The sequence below is a fragment of the Marmota monax genome, unplaced genomic scaffold (genome assembly GCF_021218885.2).
Source record: "Marmota monax isolate L192 unplaced genomic scaffold, Marmota_monax_Labrador192_F-V1.1 WCK01_AAM20220418_F8-fsc00004, whole genome shotgun sequence".
NCBI classification, from domain to species: Eukaryota; Metazoa; Chordata; class Mammalia; order Rodentia; family Sciuridae; genus Marmota; species Marmota monax.
The window spans coordinates 8,554,700-8,580,658 of record NW_026692881.1 but is presented as its reverse complement, the minus strand read 5'-3'; the positions used below and the strand labels follow the sequence as shown (position 1 = coordinate 8,580,658).

At 39.4% G+C, this 25,959-nt stretch overlaps 1 protein-coding gene across 3 annotated transcripts in view; it reads right to left on the bottom strand.

Annotated features, from left to right (window-relative positions):
* The window catches only part of Hectd2 (HECT domain E3 ubiquitin protein ligase 2), a 78,717-nt gene extending 55,493 nt beyond the window's left edge, over window positions 1–23,224 (bottom strand). The window contains exons 1-2 of one of the 3 annotated variants that reach the window (XM_046450506.2): window positions 23,070–23,224; window positions 4,927–5,062 (exon numbers count right to left, since the gene is read on the bottom strand). In XM_046450506.2, coding sequence (XP_046306462.1) covers window positions 4,927–5,062; window positions 23,070–23,207 — 274 coding nt within the window. In that variant the 5' untranslated portion in view covers window positions 23,208–23,224. Of the gene's footprint in view, window positions 1–4,926; window positions 5,063–23,069 lie in introns of those variants that run through there. The other 2 variants (XM_046450507.2, XM_058581079.1) reach the window with 2 other exon arrangements.
* Between the last annotated feature and the right edge of the window lie 2,735 nt (window positions 23,225–25,959).

Here is a 25,959-nt window from a genome sequence, read left to right as displayed (position 1 = left end):
CTAGAAAAAGTGCCTCTCAATCATTTCTTCATTCAGTAAATTATTTACCAAGTACACACTACATGTTACACGCATGCTAGGTTCTGGATACAGATAGATTCAAAACATGAGATCGTAAATGCATTTCCTCTTGGACCCAACAATTCCACGTCTAGGAATATTCTATAGATATACCTGCAGATGAACAAAATCATTGTGGTCTTGTTTACAATAAGAAAAGAATGGACACAACTCATTTCTTTTGGTGGGGTCTGAGAAAATAAATTATAATACATTGAATAGAATGGAATATAGTTGTGAAAAGAATAAGGAAGCTTTCTATGTATTGATACAAAAAGATTTCGAATGCACTAACTAAAAAGAAAACAAGGTGATGGATAATGTATGCATAGTTACCTTATCTTTAAGAAAATGAGAATATATATATTTGCTTGTCTCTGCATAAAGAAACACAGGAAAGCATACAAGGGATAGCAGGAAAGAATGTGATGGTGAGACATTTGAAACATACTATGTTTTTATATTATACAGGGTGCAGTGGTGCACACCTGTAATCCTAGTGGCTTGGGAGGCTGAGGCAGGTGAATCGTGGGTTCAAAGCCAGCCTCACCAAAAGCGAGGCGCTAAGCAACTCAGCGAGACCCTGTATCTAAATAAAATACAAAATAGTGTTCGGATGTGGCTCAGGGTGGAGTGCCCTTGAGTTCAATCCCCGGTAGCCCCCACCGCCCCACACACAAAAACATTAACTTTACTACTAAACAAGATAGCTCTTTCCCTCTACAAAATAAAAGCTTAAGGAGCACAAAGATTAGTGAAGAGATGGATAAGTACACCAATATATGTAGATATACCTCTCACGAGGAATAGTTAAAAGCCAAATCCAAGGTACTCACTCTGCTCTAGGGAAAGATTTCAGAGATTTAGTCTAAAATCAATTTATTTTTCCAAGGAAACCTGGAGATGGGGTCATTTAAGGTCTTAGAGATTCTTCTAGGGTAGGAATCTTAAAGCAGCAAGTCCTCCCCAGACAGCAAGCACATAACAAACTCTGTGCTGGGTTTCTAACAGCTTGTTTCTTTGTCTGTCCCTCAAGTTGCTTTTAGAGAAACTGTGAAACCCTGTGGTACTTTACCTTCAAACAGATCACAAGACCACCCTGTTCTTCCCTTGACTATTTCAGAGGAGCAAAATAATGCCTTTCTCCAGGGTGTATAAAAACTGCAGAGCTCATTATATCAAATCAGGGCTTTGATAGAGTACACACGAAATGAGTTGAGCTGGGAATGAAACACTGCCCTCAAGGTAAATGTCAGAGTTCATATCGACCCTTCTGAAGTACCAAGAATGGGAAGGTATTTTAAAAGATTTGAGAAAGAATTGCTTTGTTTCTTTTAAAGATGTTCTGTGGCATTTAAACATGTTTTAAGTTAGTCTGGAGAACGGGCACAATAACTTTAGAAAGGAAAATACAAAAAAGTAAGGGGAAATGTAGTGTTACCCTCCACCACTACACTCCCCAACTCCTGCATTACTTATCTTCTAGATTGTTTCTCTGAAGATGTATCATCTCTAGCAGCTGTTATAGTAGGTAAAACTCCTACACTTCTCAGATATTTAAAAGGACAGCCAACTTGACAGGCATACCTAGCCATGTGATCCTACAGGGAGGAAAGGCATCCCTCAGCTGTTAGGTAAACCCACGCTGGGCTTTTGCACCTTCTCTAATAACACTTGAAGATCAGAAGGAGAGACAAGCTGTTAGAGAATACCCAGCATAGGTCCTGGTACCAAAGGAGGAGGAGGAAAATTATAATAACTGCCAGGAATGATGCATTTTTGAGGAAATAATCTTATTGGCAAGTAAGAAAGACTTCTCAAAAGATCAAGAAATTACAGACTTGGTTACATGTGGATGATTTAGTCTTAAATTCCCATCAATAAAAGAATTCTTTACGTGGCACTACATTCTCTCTTACTCTTTTATATTTTCCTTTAAAAAGTTATTATGCCTCTTTTCAGACTTATTTAAAACATTTGTATGAACATATGAACACACTTTAATTCAGGTGGTATCCAGATGGAAAAGGTGGGAGAAGTTAGCTCCAGAAGTTGTAAAAAGGCAAAAGATGTCTCCTGAAAGGTCTATTCATCTACAGTGGTATATGTAAATACTCTAAGTTCAGGTGGAGGCTAAATCCAAATTTCACAAGATTGGCCCAGATGAGAGAGAAAAAGAAAAGTAGTAGCAATTCAAGTAGGTAGACCATATTCAGAGTCAATGTTTACTCAAAAACTTCTAAGTATATAAGCTAAGCTCACAGATCAAGATATTCATATAGACAGAATGAAGCAGTTATAAATCAAAGGTAGAATCAAAGGCTTAGGAATCTGAACAAAAAGCCAAAACCAAGGTTATGATTCATGTCTTAGACTAGCTATTATTCTTAGCAAATATACATTTCAATTTTTTTTTAGGATCCTAAAACTCTGTTGCAAGTTGAACTTTTCCCCTACCTCTACAAAAAAAGACATGTTGCAGTCCTAAACCTTAGAACCTGTAAATGCAACCTTAAAAAAAGATACTATCCAGGCAAAACCTAATCACACAAGTTCTTTAGGAGCAAACAGTTTTCTCCCATTGGTTGCAGAAGACAAAGTCAGAGACTAAAACCATAAAAGGGGATTTTGTTACCAGCCTTAAATGAGTAAGCTTCGATTTTTTTGTAAGACCCTGTGATAAGGCCTGTGGCAAGAAACTGTGTATGGCCTCGAAGAGCTTGTCCTAAATGCCAGTCAGACCAGACAACAGGATGTCAGTCTTGCAATCACAAAGAATGAATTCTGCCAATAACCTGAGGTAGCTTGGAAAAGGATTCTAGCTCATAGTCCAGACCAAACAACACCTCGATTTTATCCCCGTAAAACCCTGAGTAAAAACACTCAGTCACATTCATCTGGACTTCTGACCTAAAGAGCTGTGAGCTAATGAATGAGGATTGTTCTTAAGACACTAGGTTATGAAAATTTGTTATGCAACAATAGAAAACAAATACAATAAGGATTCTAATGTCTGTTCAATTTTATGTGATTGTTATAAGGCTTTAAGAACAAACTTGAAAGTTTTCTATAAATTATCATGCAAAAAAGTCATTAATTATTATCTAGTTAATGTCTAAAACAGAAATCATTTCTCTAAACTATGCTCCCACATCAAATATGCTCATTTTCTTTATTTCTCTGTTTCTATAATGGTACCACAATTATAGGTTTGTTTTACTGAGTTGTGGGTTGGGGAACTGTGACATAGGGGCACTGGGACCTCCAGTAAAACCTAATTGATGGAGGGGGTGGAAAGAGAAGTAACAAGGAAAAAAGAAGTTATCAAAGGCAGTTTCATTAATGAGGTGACATAGATACTAACCTAAAAGACTACAGAATTAATCTGCTTTAGCTTGCAGTGTCAAACAGAAAATCTGCACAAGAATAATTTATGCCACATGTAGCTTATTTACATAAGATAATTTACCAGAAAATATATTCTTAAACATTTCTAGGTATTTGTCTAGAATGTGAGGAGCATTCAAACCTTTACAGGTTCTTTTTATAGGGTTAAGAGGCACTTAGAAGTGTTCAAATAATGTATGTTTCATATAATAAGACAATACAGAGTTATAAAAACAAACATTAATAATACACACCCAATCCTACCTCCCCAAGAAAATCATTAACAGATTAGTGGGCACCCTTTCATTCTCAGAATATAAAAGATTTCCTTCAATTTAAAAAAAAAAATGGAATCATATTCTATATATAACTATATAATTTGTTTTTTTTCTACAACTTAAAAGTACCATACAATGTATTGCGAGCATTTGTCCTAGTCACTTTATATACATATCACATTCTTATTAATAGAAGTACAATTTTTATAATATAGACAAACATAATTTCTCAATTCACTTTAATTGCTTCAAATACTATTATAAATAATGTGCATTCTTTCCTTGTATTTTTGCATATATGCTACATTATTTCCTTAGACTAAATTCCTGAAAGTGGATTTACTATGTCAGTGAGTACATGCACATTACAAATTCTCCTGCATACTCTTCTAGTACTTTTACAGTTTTAAAAAATCTAACTTCATTATTTTTGAGAAGTTAGTCCATTGGCCTAATTCTACTTTTGTGAATAATTTAATGCTACTTACATACAATACTTTTTGCTGATCCATCTATTTGGCTTTCCTGGTGCCAAAACTATCAGTACTACAGCTTTATAATATATGGCACTACAAAATAATGTACACCCTAATTATTCTGTCTTATATCCTCTCAGACATTTATTCTTAAAAATCAAATATTGAATCATTTTGTTAAATTTTTCCCAAAGAACTGTTGAAAATTTTACTAAATATAGGGAATAAATGGGTGAACCTAAAATCTTTATTATTATTTATAAGTCTTTCCGTTCAAACCATCTTTTAATCTTTTGAAAAAGTTTTATATTTTCTCTATGTAGGTTTTGCATACTTCCTTTTAGGTTCATTTCTAAGCATCTTATGTATTTTCTATCAAGTCTTTTAGTTGGTTACTGCTCAAACATAAGAAATCTACTAAATATTTATATTTACACATTGCATAATAAAGATACATAAAATGTATTTTATATTTACATATTTATTGCATTTATATTGTATGTGGATTTCTAATCAAACTTTTAAAAATTATTCATGAGTTTTCTATTTCATTCTTTAGGTAACTATCACCTAATAATAATAATTTTGCTTCTTCTTACAAATATTTACATATTTTACTTTTTTTATTGTATTAATTAGACCTACCAGAACAATACTGAATAGATTAAAATCTACATTTTAAATAGTTTAATACTGTAATATACTTTTGGCCAAGACATACTGACCATTACCATTCTTGATGTTAGGGGAAACAAGATGTGTAGGTGAACTTTTATTTTCAGTGGCTTCTTTCTTCTGGCTAACACTTGAAGCAAAACCGCCCAAAGTGGAAATTTGGCCTTTGGCTCCTCTGTCCAAACCCTAAAAACAAAACAAGTTAAAGTTGTAGCTTAATTTCTATTACTTATGGGTAAGTTATTTTATTGCAGAAATAAAATAACATTTACAATATTTAAATTTGATAACAGATAGATAAAACTGATGTATGTACAACTGACTTACTTTGCTAGAACCAAATTATCTGAAGTACAAAGGAGCCACATAACCTAACTACCTACTAACTGATAAAGCTTGAAAAGGTGGGTGATAACAGTACTTACCTCAGAGAATTATTGTGAGGTTTAACTGAGATAAAGAATATAACTTCTTCCTTGATATCCACATTTTTATTCTAAAGGAAACTTTTCACTTTCATAATGAGGAAGAATTTTTTTCATGTCCTATTACTTCATTTACCATGTTAACTTCTATTTACTTTTTTAGAATCAGCTCATACACCATGGAGCAGAAGCACTTATGCTCACCAAATATTCATGTGCTCTTCCCATGTTCCCCACACTATTCAGAGTCATCTGTAATTCTAACAGGACACAAGTAAAACAATATCTATCATTTATGGGCCAAGAAGAACCAATGCATTTAATACTGGTGGACAAAATATCAGCTCTTCACTTTTCTTCTACTGTGACAACACTGGCTAAGAGTTGAGGCTAAAGGATCCAGTTTGGATACCTCAGTGACTGTGGACTATAATCACTGCTGACCAATATTAGATGATACCATAGTAAACCTCTACAGTTTTCAGACACTGAAACTTGGGGCTAATTTGTAACTCTAGCATAATCTATCATAATTTTGCTGTGAAGCTTTTTTGGTATTCACATTTCTAAAAACCAATCACTCTTACTTATTCTTATAATTTGTTTAAATAATTCCATAGAAATTGTAACTCTTCTCTTTGGTTTGTCATGCTGCATTAGAAATTCCTTATTTATCACAGAGTTTGACATAACAGTGAATCTTGTGCATAGGTTCTGCACTTTAAAGTAAACCCACCTCACTTTTATTTTTTTAAAGAGAATAATATAGAAAAGAGCCCAGAGAGAATAAATTTAAGATACTATACACACAGAATTTAAAAGTTTCTAGACTTAAGAGACTTTTAGAAATCAGTTACTCTTGCCAGGCATGATGGCACATGCCTGTAATACCAGTGACTTGGGAAGCTGAGGCGGAAAGATCATAAGTTCAAGGACAGCCTCAGCAACTTAGTGAGACCTTGTCTCAAAATAGAAATAAAAAGGGCTGGAATTGTAACTCAGTGAAAATGTTATATGCCAGGCTATACGGGCAATGACCAAACAGACTCCATTTTGCCTTGACACTCCATGTCATGTAAGAAATGCTTCTCTTATGGGAACACCCTGTACCAATCAACAGTTGCTTAGCATAGCATGTTTGACAACACAAAATGGCAATTCTTATACAATGTAAAATTGTCCTCTTTTTGGTTCCTATTTTTCTTGGACAATGTACCTTGTCAAAGAATGAATGTCTAGACATTAGTAACCATTCTTTATCTTGTACTCAATTAGGGTTATTTTGACCCACTCCCCCTTCCACTTATGATTTTAGATCTCATAACATTTGTTTATGGTTTTGAATCATAGCAACAGATACTTATGATTAATATAGTTTTGGACTATAAAGGTGTACTCAAACCCTGGGAGGAGGTCAAAGGGTGTAGACTTGTAGCCTGCCCCTTGGCCTGCCCGTTGGTGGATCCAGACCACCAACTGGTGAATAAAAGTTCCATCTCCTGCTTTAAGATCAACTTGGTGACTTATTGTAATCTTGCCATTAACAATAAAGTGCCTCTGGGTTCAATCCCAGTACCAAAAGAAAAAAACAGTAGCTAACTCTTATTTCACAGATGAGGAAATTGAAATTGTCTAAGACTCACCAAAAGTCACTTGGCTAACAAGCAACAGAAATGTGGGCACTAAACAAGAAGTTGAGAGATACTTCCATAAGTATATAGGTACAAATTTGTGTGTGTGTGTGTATGTGTGTGACTTTGTTGATATCTGTGCTATTTGTTTTATTTGCTTTTGCTTGTTTCTTGATTCTTGGCTATATTTAAGCTCAGTGAAGTCTGAGATAATATTTCTACATTAGGATTTGTCTATATAATTCAGCCTATAAAAGTAAAACATACTATCTAAATGAAATGAAGTAGTCATATAATAGATGTGGGATATAAATCTGAAATCTCAGAATCACAGATAGTATCATCTAGGATCTTGGGCAGAATCTACAACATAATGGGTACTTTTTATTATAAATGTTTATTATAATGATAACTACATACTACAACAAATCATTTTTTGAGTGCTTATTACATCTACTACTATACTAATACATTATAATATTCCTGTGAGATATTTATTTATACCTTATTTTATAGATGGGCAAATTAAGATGCAGTGCCCAAGTTCAGAGAGCTAACAAATGGGAAGCCAGAATTTAAACCCCAGTCTAAAGACCATGAAGTCAGTACTCTTAAATTATCACATCCACAGTGTCTCTAGATATAGTAGCTATCACTCATTAAGGGCTTACCATGTTGGTTGGTATGTTAAATACATCAGTCTATTTTCATAACAACCCTTTTTGGTTGATATTATCTTCTCTGCTTTCATAGATGTACTATCATTGAATGATATTTAATAGTTTTAGGAACAACTCACCTAACCAGAAGAAATAAACAGATGTACAAAAAATAAATGTACTTCAGTAAAACTTCTGATAGCCTATCAATCAAAAGACTCAATTCTCCTCTTTCCCTCTCCCTTCCTTCACTTTGTCTTAATAAGACATGGCTCCAAAGAATATTGGTTAGTTCACTTGTAAAATCTCCAAATAATAAAAAAATAAGTATAATTCAATTAATGGTTATTCAACAACTATCAATTCCAATCTCTAGTAGATTTATATGCGGATTCATGAAGGTAAAAGAAAAAATTGAAGAGAGATAAATAAGACAGTGGTACATAATATGTCTATCTGTATTCTACAAAAAAATCATTGCAGTAGCAGTCTAGGGAATATAGTGAAAGGAGTAAAACTAGAAGCTAAACCAGCTCTAATGCAAGAAATGAAGTCTGAACAGAGAGAGCAGTAGAGGGAATGAGGAATGGCAGCTTGGGCCAAGCAAGAACAAAATGGCCAAGAGCTATTTCAGGTATAAGTTTGAAGCATAATGAAAATGAGAGACTATTACATGTGGAGAGTGATGACTTGGATTGTGAGCTTTGACTGCCTCAGGGCTGCGTTTGTGCTGGAAACTTCCCATGCAAAGGTGCAGTTCCAGATTACCGGGTTACTATAGTGACACCTGGCCTGCCGAAACCCTGTACAAAGGTATGGAGTTATATCAGTCTGGATCTTGAGCTCAGGCACCAGCTCCTGGGGAAATAGAATTCTGAGCTTAACAAGATAACCCTAATGTCTCACCAGTGCTGCATCCTTCAGTCTGCCCGCTTTGCAGAAACTTTCCCAACTTTTTGATGATAAAACCTATATAATAAATGTGCTAATTTAGCTCTGGGTCATGTTCCTCCATCAGAGACGGTGTCCTACCTGGTCCCAGCTTTCTCTCTATACAGAAGTTTGTCTTTTTCAATCCCTTACCAGTTTCAGAATTAATGGCCATGCTGGTCATGGTAACTCCACAACTCATAAAACAAATAAAATGAACAATGCAAAATTAGTTATTGTAATTACTACATAAAATGTTTATGCTGTTTACAATATTGAGCTTACTGAGTTTCAATTCATTATCAGCCTCTGCCTAGAGTCAAGTCTACTATTTACTATTCCAGATTTATGTATTTTAAATTCTCCCCATGAATTCTTAAAATACTTTTTTCTAGGTTAAAGCTAGAATATCTCATTATCTTGAAGTCTCTCAACTAAAATATTTTAAATTGACTTTCTATGTATGCAAAATCCACCAATGCATTCAGTTCTATGATGGATATAAAAACTACTTTTTTTAAAGAGTGGATAGCTTCCTGAGATACTAAGCAAAGGACTGGTGAACAAATATACAGCTATATGTTTTAAGTTAAAATTTAAAACTTTAAGATACCTCACTTTGCCAGCTTTTAAAATAACTGACCTAAACTACCAGTCAAGGGCGTATCATATATGACACCTCAACTATATTTAGAATCCACAAAAGAAATTATTTTAGTCTTGTTATTTGGTACAGATATTTCCTTTTTTATATTTTTATTCACAGTTCCTTATTAGGATGCTGGGTTACCAAATCAAAAGTGCTAACCTTACATCCTTCTATTAGGATGTGAAAAGTCAGCTACTTTCAAGGTGTGAACTTCCCTCCCAAACTAAATAGCAGCAGCCCAAGTGGAATTACTTTCTTTAAATGACATAAATCATACCTTTCAAAGGAAATGAGGAAATAAGGATGTGAATTTTGAAATAAAATTCTGTCACCAAAAAAAGTCAGAATGCAATTGATCTTAGTGATAGCTGATAATTAAGCCTACAGATATTAGTCTGGAAGCTCAGAAATAACAGTGTTAATTACCATCAGGAAGGCCAGATGGCATTAGAGATTTTATTCACTTATTTTGCAACACAGAAAAAGATGAAACTGCATCAAGAGATTATGCTTCTATAGTAAAATACTACTTTTGGAATGCATACTTGATGCAGTTACAGTTTTGCAACCAATTAAGAATCTTGCTGGGTTTTTTTGTTTGTTTGTTTTGTATCCTGGATTGGACACAGTAGTGTTAACCACTGAGTCACATTTCCAGCCCTTTTTTTAATATTTTATTTTAAAACAGGTCATTGGTAAGTTGCTGAGACTGGCTTTGAATTCATGATCCTCCTGTCTCAGCCTTCCTCCCCAACTACTGGGATTATAGGTATGTGCCACCATGCCTGGCTCTTGCCATTCTTTAATAAAAAACATGTGAATCAAAATCAAATTAATTTAAATATAAAAGGCTGGGAAGGAAAGTACCAATGCCACAGGACAGAAGCAGAAAGGGTTAGCTGACTTTAAACAGCTTTTTAGCTATAGATGTTAGTTTGTATGTAATAATATCATCTAACACCTGAGGGGCTTGCTTTGCACAAGACTTTTCTAAATGCTTTATATGTATTAATTAATTTAGACTTCATATCTACCTTACCCTCATATAACCTGTATGGGTTCTATTATTATTTTCCTCATTTTATACACAAAGAGTTACAACAGCAAAGCAGTATCATATTTGACACTTTAGAGGTTCTCTGGTTCACAATTTATAATGAGCACTTTCCTCCAATTGTTAAATACAGTCAAACTCACTTTATAACCTACCCAAATTAGACACACTCAAGGTATGTATGTAATTAGTGTTAGCCCTCCCTTTTTATCTTTTAAGATTTTCAACTTATTTTTGCTTATTATATGATTTTTACACAGAATTTAGCTATATATTTATACTATAATATTAAAACCAGGGGCTGGGGTGTGGCTCAGGGGTAGAGTGCTTGCCTAGCATGTCCGAGACCCTGGGTTTGATCCTCAGCACCACATAAAAAAAAATAAAATAATATTAAAACCAAAATGATCAGAAATCCTAGAACATATATTTCTCTTTCACAACAGTTCTAACTCTGGTAACAAAATTTTGAACAAATATGTTACTGGACTACATCCTTTTTCCTGAACTAGAAGTACTGTTATAGATGGAGGTTCTTTGCACCACATGGTTCTTATGCTTATGACCACAGATAGTGTTCAGAACAGGGGAAAGAGCATCTTTTAATAAAAAAATCTCAATTATAAACAACCTCTGTCCCTTACGAGCTACTTTATCCTTTGGTAAGGAACACGTAATCTGACTCTCAGATTCCTTTTCTGTGAAAAGGGGTTGTTGAGTGATTGTTATCTGCATTTTCTGACTAAATGACAGAACACATGGGAAAAAGCTTATCACAGAGTAGGTACTCAACAGATATTATTATTACACACACACACACACACACACACACATATATATATATATGAAATACCTGAAAACATATTTGTCATCATAATATCCACCCTTCCCTCTTATTTAGAACATAATTAAGAAAGGGCAGAAGATTTTCCATAGATTGTTCCAAAGACCTATCTGGGAAGAATTTAGGTAAGTATACACAACACACACGACACATACATATATATACACACACACAAAAAAAAACATACACAGGTTTGAAATGCTATTGTCTTTTTAGATAAATATTTTTCTAAGAAAATTTGTCTAGAAAACTTGAGAATCTCTTTCTGTTATCCAGTTAGGTTCCATATTGTGTGGATTCTTTCATCTTTACACTTCATCCCTGGTCACTACTCTAGGGGATGTACTCATCACCTCAGGCATGAACCACAAAGTTCCTTTCTTCACTTCTTTTTCCTCTCTTCCAGTTTAACTATATACTACCACTGATTTCATCATGTTGTTCCTCTATTTAAAGAATTCCAATGGCTTCCCATTAACCACAGGGGGAAAAAAAGTCCAAACTTCTCTGCCCTAGTGATCTGGCTCCAGCCCCCATGCAATTTCACTTACCTCCCACAAGTTCCCAGCATGTTTCCATTGGGCTTGCTTTATGGCTCTCTAATTTTTCCGCTTAAGGCTTGTTCATGTTGTTTTCCCCATTGGATTACTTGGCCCACTTTCTTTTGCCCATCCAAAGCCTATCATCCTTCAATGGCCAGCCAGTTTAAATAATTACCTTTACTTCAAGGCCTTTCTTCACAGTTCTACCAACACTGATCTCCTTTCTCTGACCTCCTATAGGCAAACTGTTTGTACAGATCACTGTGGATTTTACGTACTGTTTGCTTTTCAAGCATTAGCCCTGCATACCCTGAGGTAGGGACTTTTTTAAAAAATTTTTTAGTTCTAGGTGGACACAATATCTTTATTTTATTTTATGTGGTACTGAGGATCGAACCTAGTTCCTCATGCATGCCAGGCAAGCCCATACCACATGAGCCACATCCCCAGCCCTGGGACTTTTTTTTAAACCATTTTCTGCAACATCTTGGGTAAAGATCTACATAATAGATGTTCAATAACCAGTAGTTAGACTTTGGTTGAAGAGCCCCACCAACCCCATTTGTATACAACTGAAACAAAGTATACAAACTTCCCATTCTCATAATAGAATAACCATCAATCCCCTTTATGCTCTCACTCAAGCTCTTTTCACCTGGTAGCTACTTGACATGTTTCCTGACCATCCCTTTGTGGGCAAACTTCCCTTTAAAATTCTTAAGCCAGGGCTACAGACATAGCTCAGTGGTAAGGAGCACATGCCCAAAGACCTAGGTCCAATCCTCAGCCACACACACACACACACACACACACACACACACACAACTGGTTTCTTCTATTTGCCTTCACCTAAGTAAAAAGTAGCTCTTTCTTGAACCCACTTCATTCCCTATCCCATGGAGAATCTCCCTTTTCCTGTTCACCTAATTAAATGTTGAAGTAAACAGTCAAAACCTGTCCTTATTTGCCACTGTTATTTATAGCCCTCCTGCATTTTCTCCTTCTCCATTCACCACTTTTCCATAACATCTGTATCAGCAACTAACACATATTATTCTGGTTCACTCTAATCTTAACTATCATCAGTTTTTCCATACACATTTATTACTTCAAATTCTTTATTCTCCTTGACTCTGTGGAGCTGCATCACTTCTTCACAGTAGCAAGACCAAATCTCAAACACTGATAGTTCTGTGAGGGTTCTATCTTGAGTCTGTTGAGCATCTCTAACTAGAACCATTTTGCCATTTTTTTCAATTCCCACACTGCACCTGGTTTCTACTGTGCCTCATTCACTTAATCCAAACCTCTCCCCAATCCTTTTCAAATGTTGTTCCATGAACTAAATAGACTTGTGAGATGTGTGGGGTGAGGTGTAGTGGGCTATAGCTAAAAATACATTTTCCTGGGCCTCACCCATGAAGCTTCAAATTTAGTACATACAGTATCAATTTTAAATCTTAGCTATACCATGGGATTTATTTTTAAGTGCCTGAATTTCATCCCCATAAAATTTGATTTTAAAAGCCTGCATTTGGGTCTGGATAATAATAGCTTTAAAAAGTTTCCCAGATGAGTCTAATGAGCATCAAAGGTTGAAAACTTTACACCAGGGTGAGATGCAAGAATTAGGACCTTAACTTACCACCAAAGTAACCCTCTGGTAAGATTTGAGACCACTGTGTTAGGAACCTCCTAGTTAGAATGCACTTCCTTCACACTTAGAGGGTTTTAGAATCTATCACTGCCCTTTCCAGTATTCTTTCTCCTACCCCTACACTTTTCTTTAAACCTTAAGGATGTGTCCTCATAATCTGGTCTACTATCTACTATTTTTTTTTTGAGTTTTCATTCTAAATAGTTTTCTACTCTTATAAATGTGGTACAATGATTTAAAAAAAAAAAACACTATTACAGGGCCACCTGAATTAAGTCATAAACTCAATCTAGAGAAAAGACACCTGTTAACCTGGGATAAAATGGAAGAATCACTAAAATGGCTTAAAGAAAAAGTTATTGATGACAATTAGATTCCTAAACAAACTCCCAGGGACTCTTATTTTAATCCAGAAGGAGGCTAAAAAAACCTAACAGGCTACAAAATATCTTTCCTTGCCTGCCCTACCACATCAGGATCCCCCCACCCCAAACACACATTAAGGCCTTCCCTACCCACTGGTAAACTTCATTCATCATCCCAGTTATCCTGGCTTTCCTGACTTCTGGAAGAACCAAGTATATATTTTCTTGACTTAGGCTTTTGACTGCTACATATAACTCAGAATTACAGCTCTGACAATCTCTCTTTGAGACAAACACATAATCTACAATAAACTGTCATAAATTCTGTTTATAAACTGTTATTAAAACAAAACAAAACATAATGGTACCAAAACTGAAAGTCCTTATAAGTTACCAGAAACTGCTTTCAGAATCTAAGGTTTTTCTGTTCATCCCATCTTCTTCTACTCTAACCTATGTCTTTTCAAAGTTTAATTCAAGATTTCAATTTTTTCTTGAACTGTATTCTTTTTTTACTAGTAGTACAAATCCATAAACGTTTTTTTTTTTTTTTTTTTTTTACAATTACTAAATTCTACAAATTCTTGAAGTGGAAATATTTTTGCAACTCATTTGAGGTCGCAAAGCATAAACCTGACCTGAACTGACATACTGACATGAGTCTGACTTTATCCCATTTAAGGTGAACACATATACATTTTCTTGCAGTTTTTTTTTTAACATGTTTGAATATAGGAAGCTTCACTGTGGGTATTTTATATATATCAAATTACCTTCCTAAAAATCTGAAAACGTAGATAGAAATTCCAAAGCCATGTGGGCCTCAGATAACATATACCTGCAACCACATTTTATCAATTTCTGTAAATTTTTATTCCAAACCTTCAAATTTAGTTACAATAAGATAAATAGTTTTTGGGGAAGGTGTCTACTTCAGAAACTAAACCCAATCACATAATTGTATAAGCACATTTATTGTTTTAAACAAACCACCTTAGAAATGAACTGTTGGAACACTGTGAGTTAAGAACTTCCTATATAAGGTTTAAAAACCTAGTGTACCAGAAGGAGGAATCAGGTATATAAGAAGTTGGGAAGATGGCGGCGAGGGGAGTGCATTGCCCCTGTGTGCTGCTTCACTGTGTGGGAGTATGACAAGTCAGGACGGCTAAAGGATATCTTGTTAGGAATTTCCAGCAATAGTGGGGTGCTCCGGAACCTGGAGGAAGGATTTCCATCGCACGAGGATCGGCTACGGGGACTCAAACGAGAGAGGTTTGTCGCATGGAGGGTAACACTGCTTATTCAGCAAATCGCCCCGCGGCTAGAGTCTGCAGCGCGCGCTGGGAAACGAGGAGATAGCGACGCAGGGATACAGCGCTGCAGTTTCTGCCAGCCGTGCAAGCACCGTACTCAGGGCTGAATTCTGGGTTCGAGACAGGGGAAGGAAGCGGTCCATCTCGGTTCTCCACACCGGTCAGACCACAGAGGAGGCCAGCAGCCACCATGTTGGAAAGCTGACATCACCATACCTGTTTTCGACTGACCGCAGCTCATTCAGCCATAGATCAGGTAATTTCAGGCTGCAATTCGCCTGCGGCTTGCAGACAGATTGCTAGGGTTCAGTGCCTGGGTGCTTCTTAGAACCTGATCTTATCGGAGCGAACACCGAGCGCCGGGCGGCCGAGTTCCGGCTCCCGGAACCGTCCCGGAACCGCCCTGGCCCAGGGCTGCGGAGCCTGCGGAGGCTGCTTCTTGGACCCTGCTCCTATCAGAGCATACACCAAGCACTAAGCAGCCGAATTCCGGCTCCCGGAACTGAGCCCGCGGGGACTGCTTCTAGGAGCCTACACTTATAGGAGCTTACACCGAGCACGGAGCAGCCGAGTTCCGGCTCCTGGAACTTCCCTGGCCCGGGGCTAGGAGCCCGCGGAAACTGCTTCTCGGTCCAGGTCCTGCTGAGGGCCGGTCAGGACTCACCCGTTGCTTTGGTTGCCCGGCAAGGGGAACGAAATGCTGCCATTCGCATAGGATACCAACATGGCAGAGATCTGATGTCATCAGAAAGCGGCGGAGGAGAGAACTTCATCAATAACAGGGGCAACATAAACAGTTGGTCTCCTGGTAGGGGGGGTGAGGCACAGACACCAGAGTCTCCTCAATTTGTCGTCGAGCCAGAGGGGAGGAGACGGGCCGCCGCCAGCGCCCGGAGCAGGCCCAGCGGCTCGCCAGCGTGGTGACCGCGTGACCCCAATTGGAGAGGGGGCGGAGCGGAGCCGCCACCCGCACCCGCCAGGTGGGCAGACCCACGACCCAGTAGTACATGGGCGTGGTAGGAGGGGCAGGGCAGAGCCGCCGCCTGCGCCTCCAAGGTAGGCAGACCTGCAACAGACCGGCGGATCAGGCCCAGGAGCCTGCCGGCGTGGTAGACACACCACCCTAATTGGAGTAGGGGCAGAGCAGAGTCGCCGCCCGTGCCAGGAACAGGCCCAGCGTCCTGCAGGCGGGGTAGTCACGACACCCCAATTGGAGTAGGGGCAGAGCAGAGCCTCCACCTGTGCCCGAAAGGTGGGCAGATCTGCGACCGACCAGCGGGACAGGCCCAGTGGCCTGCCAGTACGACAGACACGTCACCCCATTTGGAGTAGGGGCAGAGTAGAGCCGCCGCCCGCGCCTGCAGGGTAGGCAAACCTGCAACCGACCGGCGGATCAGGCCCGGTGGCCTGCCGGCGTGGTACACTTGTCACCCCAATTGGAGTAGCGGCAGAACAGAGCCGCCGCCAGCGCCCAGAACAGGCCCAGTGACCTGCCGGTGTGGTAGCCACGACACCCCAATTGGAATGAGGAGAGAGCAGAGCAGCCGCCCGCACCTGCAGGAAAGATACGCAAGCAGTATGAAAAGACAAGGAAAGAAAGGACCACAAGCAATGCAGGTCAACGCAACTTTAGAAGAGGTAACAGCTGCAGCAGATGGAATGTCAGATAAAGAATTCAGGATATACATGCTTCAGATGATCTGGAGTATCAAGGAAGACATTAAACAGCAAAATCAGACAATGAAAGATCACTTTGACAATGAATTATGCAAACAAATCCAGGAAGCAAAGGATCAACTATACAGGGAGATAGAGGTTATAAAAAACAAACAAACAGAAATCCTAGAAATGCAGGAAGCAATAAACCAACTTAAAAACTCAATGGAGAATACTATCAGCAGAGTAGAACACTTAGAAGATAGAACATCAGACAATGAAGACAAAGTATTTCAACTGGAAAAGAACATAGACAGCTCAGCAAGACTGTTAAGAAACCATGAGCAGAACATCCAAGAAATATGGGATAACATTAAGAGACCAAACTTAAGAGTCATTGGGATACAGGAAGGTACAGAGCTCCAAACCAAAGGAATGAGCAGTCTATTCAATGAAATAATACGAGAAAACTTCCCAGACTTGAAGAATGAGACAGAATCCCAAATCCTAGAAGCCTACAGGACGCCGAATGTGCAAAATCATAAGAGATCCACACCTAGACACATTATAATGAAGATGCCCAACATACAGAATAAGGAGAGAATTTTAAAAGCTACAAGAGAAAGGAAGCAGATTACATTTAGGGGTAAGCCAATCAGGATAACAGCTGATCTTTCAACACAGACTTTGAAAGCTAGAAGATCCTGGAATAACATATTTCAAACACTGAAAGAAAATGGGTTCCAACCAAGAATTGTGTATCCAGCGAAATTAAGCTTCAGGATGGAAGATGAAATTAAAACCTTCCACGATAAACAAAAGTTTAAAGAATTCGCAGCTAGAAAACCATCTCTTCAAAACATCCTCGCCAAAGCATTACAGGAAGAGGAAATGGAAAATAACAATGAAAACCAACAGTGGGAGGTAGGACAGTAAAGGGGGGGAAAATAATCAAAGAGGAAAACAAACCATGTTTAGTAACAGAAATAAACAAATATGGCTGGAAGAACAACCCATATCTCAATAATAACCCTAAATGTTAATGGCTTAAACTCACCAATTAAGAGACACCGGCTAGTAGAATGGATCACAAAACAAGACCCAACAATATGCTGCCTACAGGAGACACATTTGATAGGAAAAGACATACATAGGCTGAAGGTGAAAGGTTGGGAAAAATCATATCACTCATATGGACTTCGGAAACAAGCAGGAGTGTCCATACTCATATCAAATAAAATAGATTTCAAGCCAAAGTTAATCAAAAGGGATAAAGAGGGACACTACATACTGCTTAAGGGAACCATACACCAACAAGACATAACAATCATAAATATTTATGCCCCAAACAATGGTGCAGCTATGTTCGTCAAACAAACTCTTCTCAAGTTCAAGAGTCTAATAGACCACCATACCATTATCATGGGAGACTTCAACACACCTCTCTCACCAATGGACAGATCTTCCAAACAAAAGTTGAATAAGGAAACTATAGAACTCAATAACACTATTAATAACCTAGACCTAATTGACATATATAGAGTATACCACCCAACATCAAGCAGTTACACTTTTTTCTCAGCAGCACATGGATCCTTCTCAAAAATAGATCATATATTATGTCACACGGCAACTCTTAGACAATATAAAGGAGTAGAGATAATACCATGCATCTTATCTGATCATAATGGAATGAAACTGAAAATCAACGATAAAAGAAGGAAGGAAAAAGCATACATCACTTGGAGAATGAACAATAGGTTACTGAATGATCAATGGGTTATAGAAGACATCAAGGAGGAAATTAAAAAATTCTTAGAGATAAATGAAAACACAGACACAACATATTGGAATCTATGGGACACATTGAAAGCAGTTCTAAGAGGAAAATTCATTGCTTGGAGTTCATTCCTTAAAAAAAGAAAAAAACCAACAAATAAATGATCTCATACTTCATCTCAAAATCCTAGAAAAAGAAGAGCAAAACAACAGCAAAAGAAGTAGAAGGCAAGAAATAATTAAAATCAGAGCTGAAATTAATGAAATCGAAACAAAAGAAACAATTGAAAAAATTGACAAAACTAAAAGTTGGTTCTTTGAAAAAATAAACAAAATCGACAGACCCTTAGCCATGCTAGCAAAGAGAAGAAGAGAGAGAACTCAAATTACTAGCATACGGGATGAAAAAGGCAATATCACAACAGACACTTCAGAAATACAGAAGATAATCAAAAACTATTTTGAATCCTTATACTCCAATAAATTAGAAGATAGTGAAGGCATAGATAAATTTCTTAAGTCATATGATCTGCCCAGATTGAGTCAGGAGGATATAGAAAACCTAAACAGACCAATATCAATCGAGGAAATAGAAGAAACCATAAAAAGACTACCAACTAAGAAAAGCCCAGGACCAGATGGGTATACAGCAGAATTTTACAAAACCTTTAAAGAAGAACTAATACCAATACTTTTCAAGCTACTTCAGGAAATAGAAAAGGAGGGAGAACTTCCAAATTCATTCTATGAGGCCAACATCACCCTGATTCCGAAACCAGACAAAGACACTTCAAAGAAAGAAAACTACAGACCAATATCTCTAATGAACCTAGATGCAAAAATCCTCAATAAAATTCTGGCGAATCGGATACAAAAACGTATCAAAAAAATTGTACACCATGATCAAGTAGGATTCATCCCTGGGATGCAAGGCTGGTTCAATATACGGAAATCAATAAATGTTATTCACCACATCAATAGACTTAAAAATAAGAACCATATGATCATCTCGATAGATGCGGAAAAAGCATTCGACAAAGTACAGCATCCCTTTATGTTCAAAACTCTAGAAAAACTAGGGATAACAGGAACATACCTCAATATTGTAAAAGCAATCTATGCTAAGCCTCAGGCTAGCATCATTCTGAATGGAGAAAAACTGAAGGCATTCCCTCTAAAATCTGGAACAAGACAGGGATGCCCTCTCTGTCCACTTCTGTTCAACATAGTTCTCGAAACACTGGCCAGAGCAATTAAACAGATGAAAGAAATTAAAGGCATAAAAATAGGAAAAGAAGAACTTAAATTATCACTATTTGCAGATGATATGATTCTATACCTAGCAGACCCAAAAGGCTCTACAAAGAAACTAATAGAGCTAATAAATGAATTCAGCAAAGTGGCAGGATTTAAAATCAACACGCATAAATCAAAGGCATTCCTGTATATCAGCGACAAATCCTCTGAAATGGAAGTGAGGACAACCACTCCATTCAAAATATCTTCAAAAAAAATAAAATACTTGGGAATCAACCTAACAAAAGAGGTGAAAGACTTATACAATGAAAACTACAGAACCCTAAAGAGAGAAATAGAAGAAGATCTTAGAAGATGGAAAAATATACCCTGTTCATGGATAGGCAGAACTAACATCATCAAAATGGCGATATTACCAAAAGTTCTCTATAGGTTTAATGCAATGCCAATCAAAATCCCAACGGCATTTCTTGTAGAAATAGAGAAAGCAATCATGAAATTCATATGGAAAAATAAAAGACCCAGAATAGCAAAAACAATGCTAAGCAGGAAGTGTGAATCAGGCGGTATAGCGATACCAGACTTCAAACTATACTACAGAGCAATAGTAACAAAAACAGCATGGTACTGGTACCAAAACAGGCGGGTGGACCAATGGTACAGAATAGAGGACACAGAAACCAATCCACAAAACTACAACTATCTTATATTTGATAAAGGGGCTAAAAGCATGCAATGGAGGAAGGATAGCATCTTCAACAAATGGTGCTGGGAAAACTGGAAATCCATATGCAACAAAATGAAACTGAATCCCTTTCTCTCGCCATGCACAAAAGTGAATTCAAAATGGATCAAGGAGCTTGATATCAAATCAGAGACGCGCCGTCTGATAGAAGAAAAAGTTGGCTACGATCTACAGTCGGTGGGGTCGGGCTCCAAATTCCTCAATAGGACACCCATAGCACAAAAGTTAATAACTAGAATCAACAAATGGGACTTACTCAAACTAAAAAGTTTTTTCTCAGCAAAAGAAACAATAAGAGAGGTAAATAGGGAGCCTACATCCTGGGAACAAATCTTTACTCCTCACACTTCAGATAGAGCCCTAATATCCAGAGTATACAAAGAACTCAAAAAATTAGACAATAAGAGAACAAACAACCCAATCAACAAATGGGCCAAGGACCTGAACAGACACTTCTCAGAGGAGGACATACAGTCAATCAACAAGTACATGAAAAAATGCTCAACATCTCTAGCTGTCAGAGAAATGCAAATCAAAACCACCCTAAGATACCATCTCACTCCAGTAAGATTGGCAGCCATTATGAAGTCAAACAACAACAAGTGCTGGCGAGGATGTGGGGAAAAGGGTACACTTGTTCATTGCTGGTGGGACTGCAAATTGGTGCAGCCAATTTGGAGAGCAGTATGGAGATTTCTTGGAAAGCTGGGAATGGAGCCACCATTTGACCCAGCTATTCCCCTTCTTGGTCTATTCCCTAAAGACCTAAAAAGAGCATGCTACAGGGACACTGCTACATCGATGTTCATAGCAGCACAGTTCACAATAGCAAGACTGTGGAACCAACCTAGATGCCCTTCAATAGACGAATGGATAAAAAAAATGTGGCATTTATACACAATGGAGTATTACTCTGCATTAGAAAATGACAAAATCATAGAATTTGCAGGGAAATGGATGGCATTAGAGCAGATTATGCTAAGTGAAGCTAGCCAATCCCTAAAAAATAAATGCCAAATGTATTCTTTGATATAAGGAGAGTAACTAAGATCAGAGTAGGGACGAAGAGCAGGAGAAGAAGATTAACATTTAACAGGGATGAGAGGTGGGAGGGAAAGGGAGAGAGAAGGGAAATTGCATGGTAATGGAAGGAGACCCTCAGGGTTATACAGTGGAGGGGGTAGAGAGAGAGGAGGGGAGGGGAGGGGAGAAGTGGGGAGGGGGGATGGTGGAGGATGGGAAAGGCAGCGGAGCACAACAGACACTAGTATGGCAATATGTAAATCAATGGATGTGTAACTGATGTGATTCTGCAATCTGTGTATGGGGTGAAGGTGGGAGTTCATAACCCACTTGAATCAAAGTGTGGAATATGATATGTCAAGAAATTTGTAATGTTCTGAACAACCCACAATAAAAAATTAAAAAAAAATAAAAAAAATTAAAAAAAAAAGAAGTTGGGTGACAAATTCCTTGAAACATTTCCCGAGGTAATCCCTAATTGCAGGTCCGATTTATCAATGGTAGCTATGCTTTTAAATTCATACCATTACTGTTCACGGTTTGCCACACTGACTTAGTAAAGTTGTTTTTAACAGTTTCTAGTTTCCCAGCCCTGAGACATTTCAAAAACTTATCAAATCAAAACATTATTCCAGTACTAATACTTTAAAGAAGAGTGAGTTATTTTAGTAAGTTCTTAGTCATTTAAGAGGGAGGTTTTCAGAAATTAATTGCAAGTAGGAATAAATAATGTATAATGTTCACTAAACTTTTACTATTTTGTCACGCACAGTTGCATGACAAATCACAATCTTTGAATATATCAAAGCAAACTTTCAAAAAGTATTTAAATATTATGTCAAACATAAATCTCAAAACGAGAGGCTAATTTTTTTTATTGTGTTCAAAAGTAACCAGAGTCAAAACTACCAGTGCAAATCGGGAAAAGGGAGAGAGGGGGCTGTCCCATGACATCATCTGGCAACATGTAGTTTGAAGCCCTAGAGCGCTCTCCAAATAACCCTTCCGAAAATCCGGCTGGGAAATCATCTCTGTCAAGCTTAGACAAGTTGAGTTTAAATAAAAGGTTCAAAAGGCCTCCCCCCACTTAAGTCACATGTCTGTACCATATGAAAAATAAAACCGTCATCCATGCATCTACCTCCCACTACCTTGAGAGCAACGGAAAGGTCACAATTAAGTGGAAACTCGCCGCAGAGCCTGTTCAATCGGAAGGGGGAAGGGAAAGAAAAGAGCGAAATATCCACACCTCCAAGGCAGGCAGGCAGGCAGCTCCGTGCCTGACTGACATGTATGTTCATCCAAAAGATAATGCCACTCCAGGATGCAGGTCATGCCCTTAGACAAAAGTATCTGTGTGTGTGCTCGCGCGCGTGTGTGTGCAGGGAGCTAGGGGGTTAAGCCCCAGAAAATAACCAAAAAGGTCCATCAGAACCGGCCACCCCCAACATTTCCAGAGCGTGAAAGGTGCAGCTCGCCAAGTGTTCGGGGCTGTCCACCAGGCGCAACTCTTTCAATTCGGCCAAGGAAGTCCAACCCAGATGCATCGACCGGGGGCAGCGCCCGGGCACCCCAGAGGAGATGCGGGCCCCGGGCGCCCCTCGCCCGACCTCCCTCCCTCCTGCCGTCGGGGCGGCCAGCGGCCCCCGCCCCGTACCTACCGCCGTCGCGCCGGCGCCGGCGGGCACGATGGGTGGCAGCTTCTCGCGCTCCGGTTCCTTCCCTTTCTTTTCCTCAGAGGCGGCCGCCGCCACCGCCAGCGGCGCGGCAGGCGAAGGCGCCCGTTCCGCCTCACTCATGTCGGGCCGGATGGCAAGAGCGCGAGGCGGCGGCGGCGGCGGCGGCGGCGGCGGCGGCGGCCGGACTGCTGCTGGGGCTGGCGCTGCTGCCGCCGCGGCCGCGAGAGGGCTCTGAGCTGCCGCTTCCAAACACCGCTGCCGCTCCGCCCCCGCCCGCGTCCGCGCCTCCGCGCGCGAGCCTGAGCCCGAGCCCGCGCCCTCCCGCCGCCCCCGCGCGCGCCTGGCTAGCGGATTCGGCAACGCGCCGCTCCTTCCAGTTCTCGGCCCGGGCCTCCCCCGCACCTCCCGGGTTTGCCCGCCGCGGGTCCCGGGCGCTGGCCGCAGCTAACCTCGTCAACCCCGAGGACCCGGAGAGGAGGCGCCGCGGTCGATGCCCGGCCGCCATGTTTTTTGGAGATTGCCGCCCGAAATGACGAGGAGGGGATCCCGCACAGGAGGGCCTGGACTCGGGGGCAACCAGGCGAGCCCTGCAAAGGGTCAGACGGGGATGAGGCGAGCCCCAGTGGCACCCATAAGGCGGGCGGACGCTCAGCTTCGCCTTCACCGACCGCCCTGGTCAGAGGCGCCTAGGGGTAGTGAGGACGGGCGAGCGCCGTGGGCCCAAGGGTCTGGGCTGGTGATCTTGGGGCTTCTTCCCTCCAACGCCCCAAAGCCACGCGCCCTGGGACCGCCGCTTGCCCTGCCGATTCCTGGTCGCCCGGCAGCAAGCCTGCGCATCCTCGGGAGATGACCTTTCTTTTCTTGGCTATTGACCTTTTGTACATTATATTTAGTGGCCTAGACCAGCAAAGGAAAAGCCCGGAGTGGGAGGAGGGGAGTGCGACATTGTGGGCCCCAACCCCACACACGCACACAATGGGGCAGGGCAGCCAGGCCACAGTTTCCATTTTTGTTCCTCCCGTCCCCTTTCTGACTGCCAAATCCGCCTCTCCCTTCCCGTCCCCACGCGCCCACATTTGCTCTCCCCCACCCCATCCCTGTGCTGCCTCCTATTCCTTGTTCCTTTCCGTTTATAAGTTACAGATGGACATACCCAAACTCTGCTGCATAATCCTTAATAGCAGATCATTATAAAATATGGTTAAGAACGTTAAAACTGGAGAGTTTAATCATATTAAAATACCTCCCACCTCCACCACCAAAATACGTAGACAATTTCCTTTCCTTTCTCATCGCCCCCTCCTTTTCCTTTTCTCGATCTACTGGAGCGGCAGAGACACCTGCTGATCCAAGAGAAGGGAGGGAGTAAGAAAGGACTGTGCTGCCTATTAAAAATAGAGAATTTCTCGACATTCAGGTCTTCGGATTTTTAGGGTGAGACTTCATAGCTTAAGGTTGAATGAATTTTCTGATCGAGGACACTCAAGATTCAAATATAAGAATGATAATAAAACAAATCCAAAGATGATTTTTTAGTCATCTGTTGTTTTCTACATTCATGTATTAGTATAACTCCTAGTTGCAGTGCATGGGGAGATGGAGTTGCATGTTTTTCAAACCCAGAATTTGTAACAAGCTGATCTTGAAATAACCAATGTAATAAGTACAATAGTGTTCCATATTGTCTTCAAAATGATAGTCTGATTTCAATTTGGAAAGCCTTTCTAGTTTTGATGTAGTTGTTGTCACCACCTGTTTCCTTGTTAATTAACAAAAGGTATGGAATCTGTGTCATAAAGCCAGCAAAAGCATTTCAGTACTAATTCTTTCTGGAGGGAAACGATGTATACACACATTATAACAGCCTCCTCCTCCTTTCTTTTTTCAGAACTTTCCATCTTAAACCTGAAATACTCACCCATGGAGAGAGGAGCATGCCATTATTTTCTACTTTCAGCAGGTGGGCATGCTGATCATTGATAAAATAACACCTCAAATGGTATTTTATAAAGTGAAGCCTTTATTTTTTAATACAATTCAAGATATTCTGTGCTGTTGAGTCTGGATTGATAGAGCAAATATTAGGGGGGAAGGTATTATCTTTCCTATTATTTTTGAGCTAGATTTAATAATATGCTATAAAAATGCTTGGATCAGAAACCACTTGGATTACATGCCTTATGCTTTCACTTTTCATGTGTGAGGCAAACAAAAGTATGTCTGTACAAGTAGTCACATTCAATAGAACAAATGCTTAAATATTGACAAAACAAGGCAAGTCAGAAATGTTAATTTCTTCCACTGCACCAGAGTAGACAACCCATTTCTAAACATGTCCATTATCACCTGTAACTAGCTCATTGATGTTTGCTTGTACTTCCTATTAAATATATTCCTCTCAATTCACCACCCTGTCCCTCCTTTATACATGCTCCAGTTTGGGAACTGGAGAGGCTGTAGTGTGATAGCTCTGAGAGAATTTGTGGGCTTGAGAGACACATTCTTAACAGCCATGTGGTACTTCTGGCAAGTAGGGAGAGGAGATGTTTGTGGAGCAGGACATATAGAGATCTTTGACTGTTCTGTACAGAGGTGTAGAGAAGTTGCTTTTTGGCTCTGCTAAATGTGGCATCCACGTATAAACTTGTTAGCCTTGGAATAAATGGAGATGAGACAGAAGAAGCATTGTACCTTCTTAGTCCAGAGGGGAAACCTGAACTCATTAAATAGTGAGTTTTTAGGTAGATTTAGGAAGATGAAATACCTCTGGGGAATAGGGTTTTGTAGGGTGGCAGAGGGAGTTAGAGAACTCATTATTTCTGTAAAAGAAAAAGACTAGATTAAAAGGGAATAGGTGAAATTATAGATAACT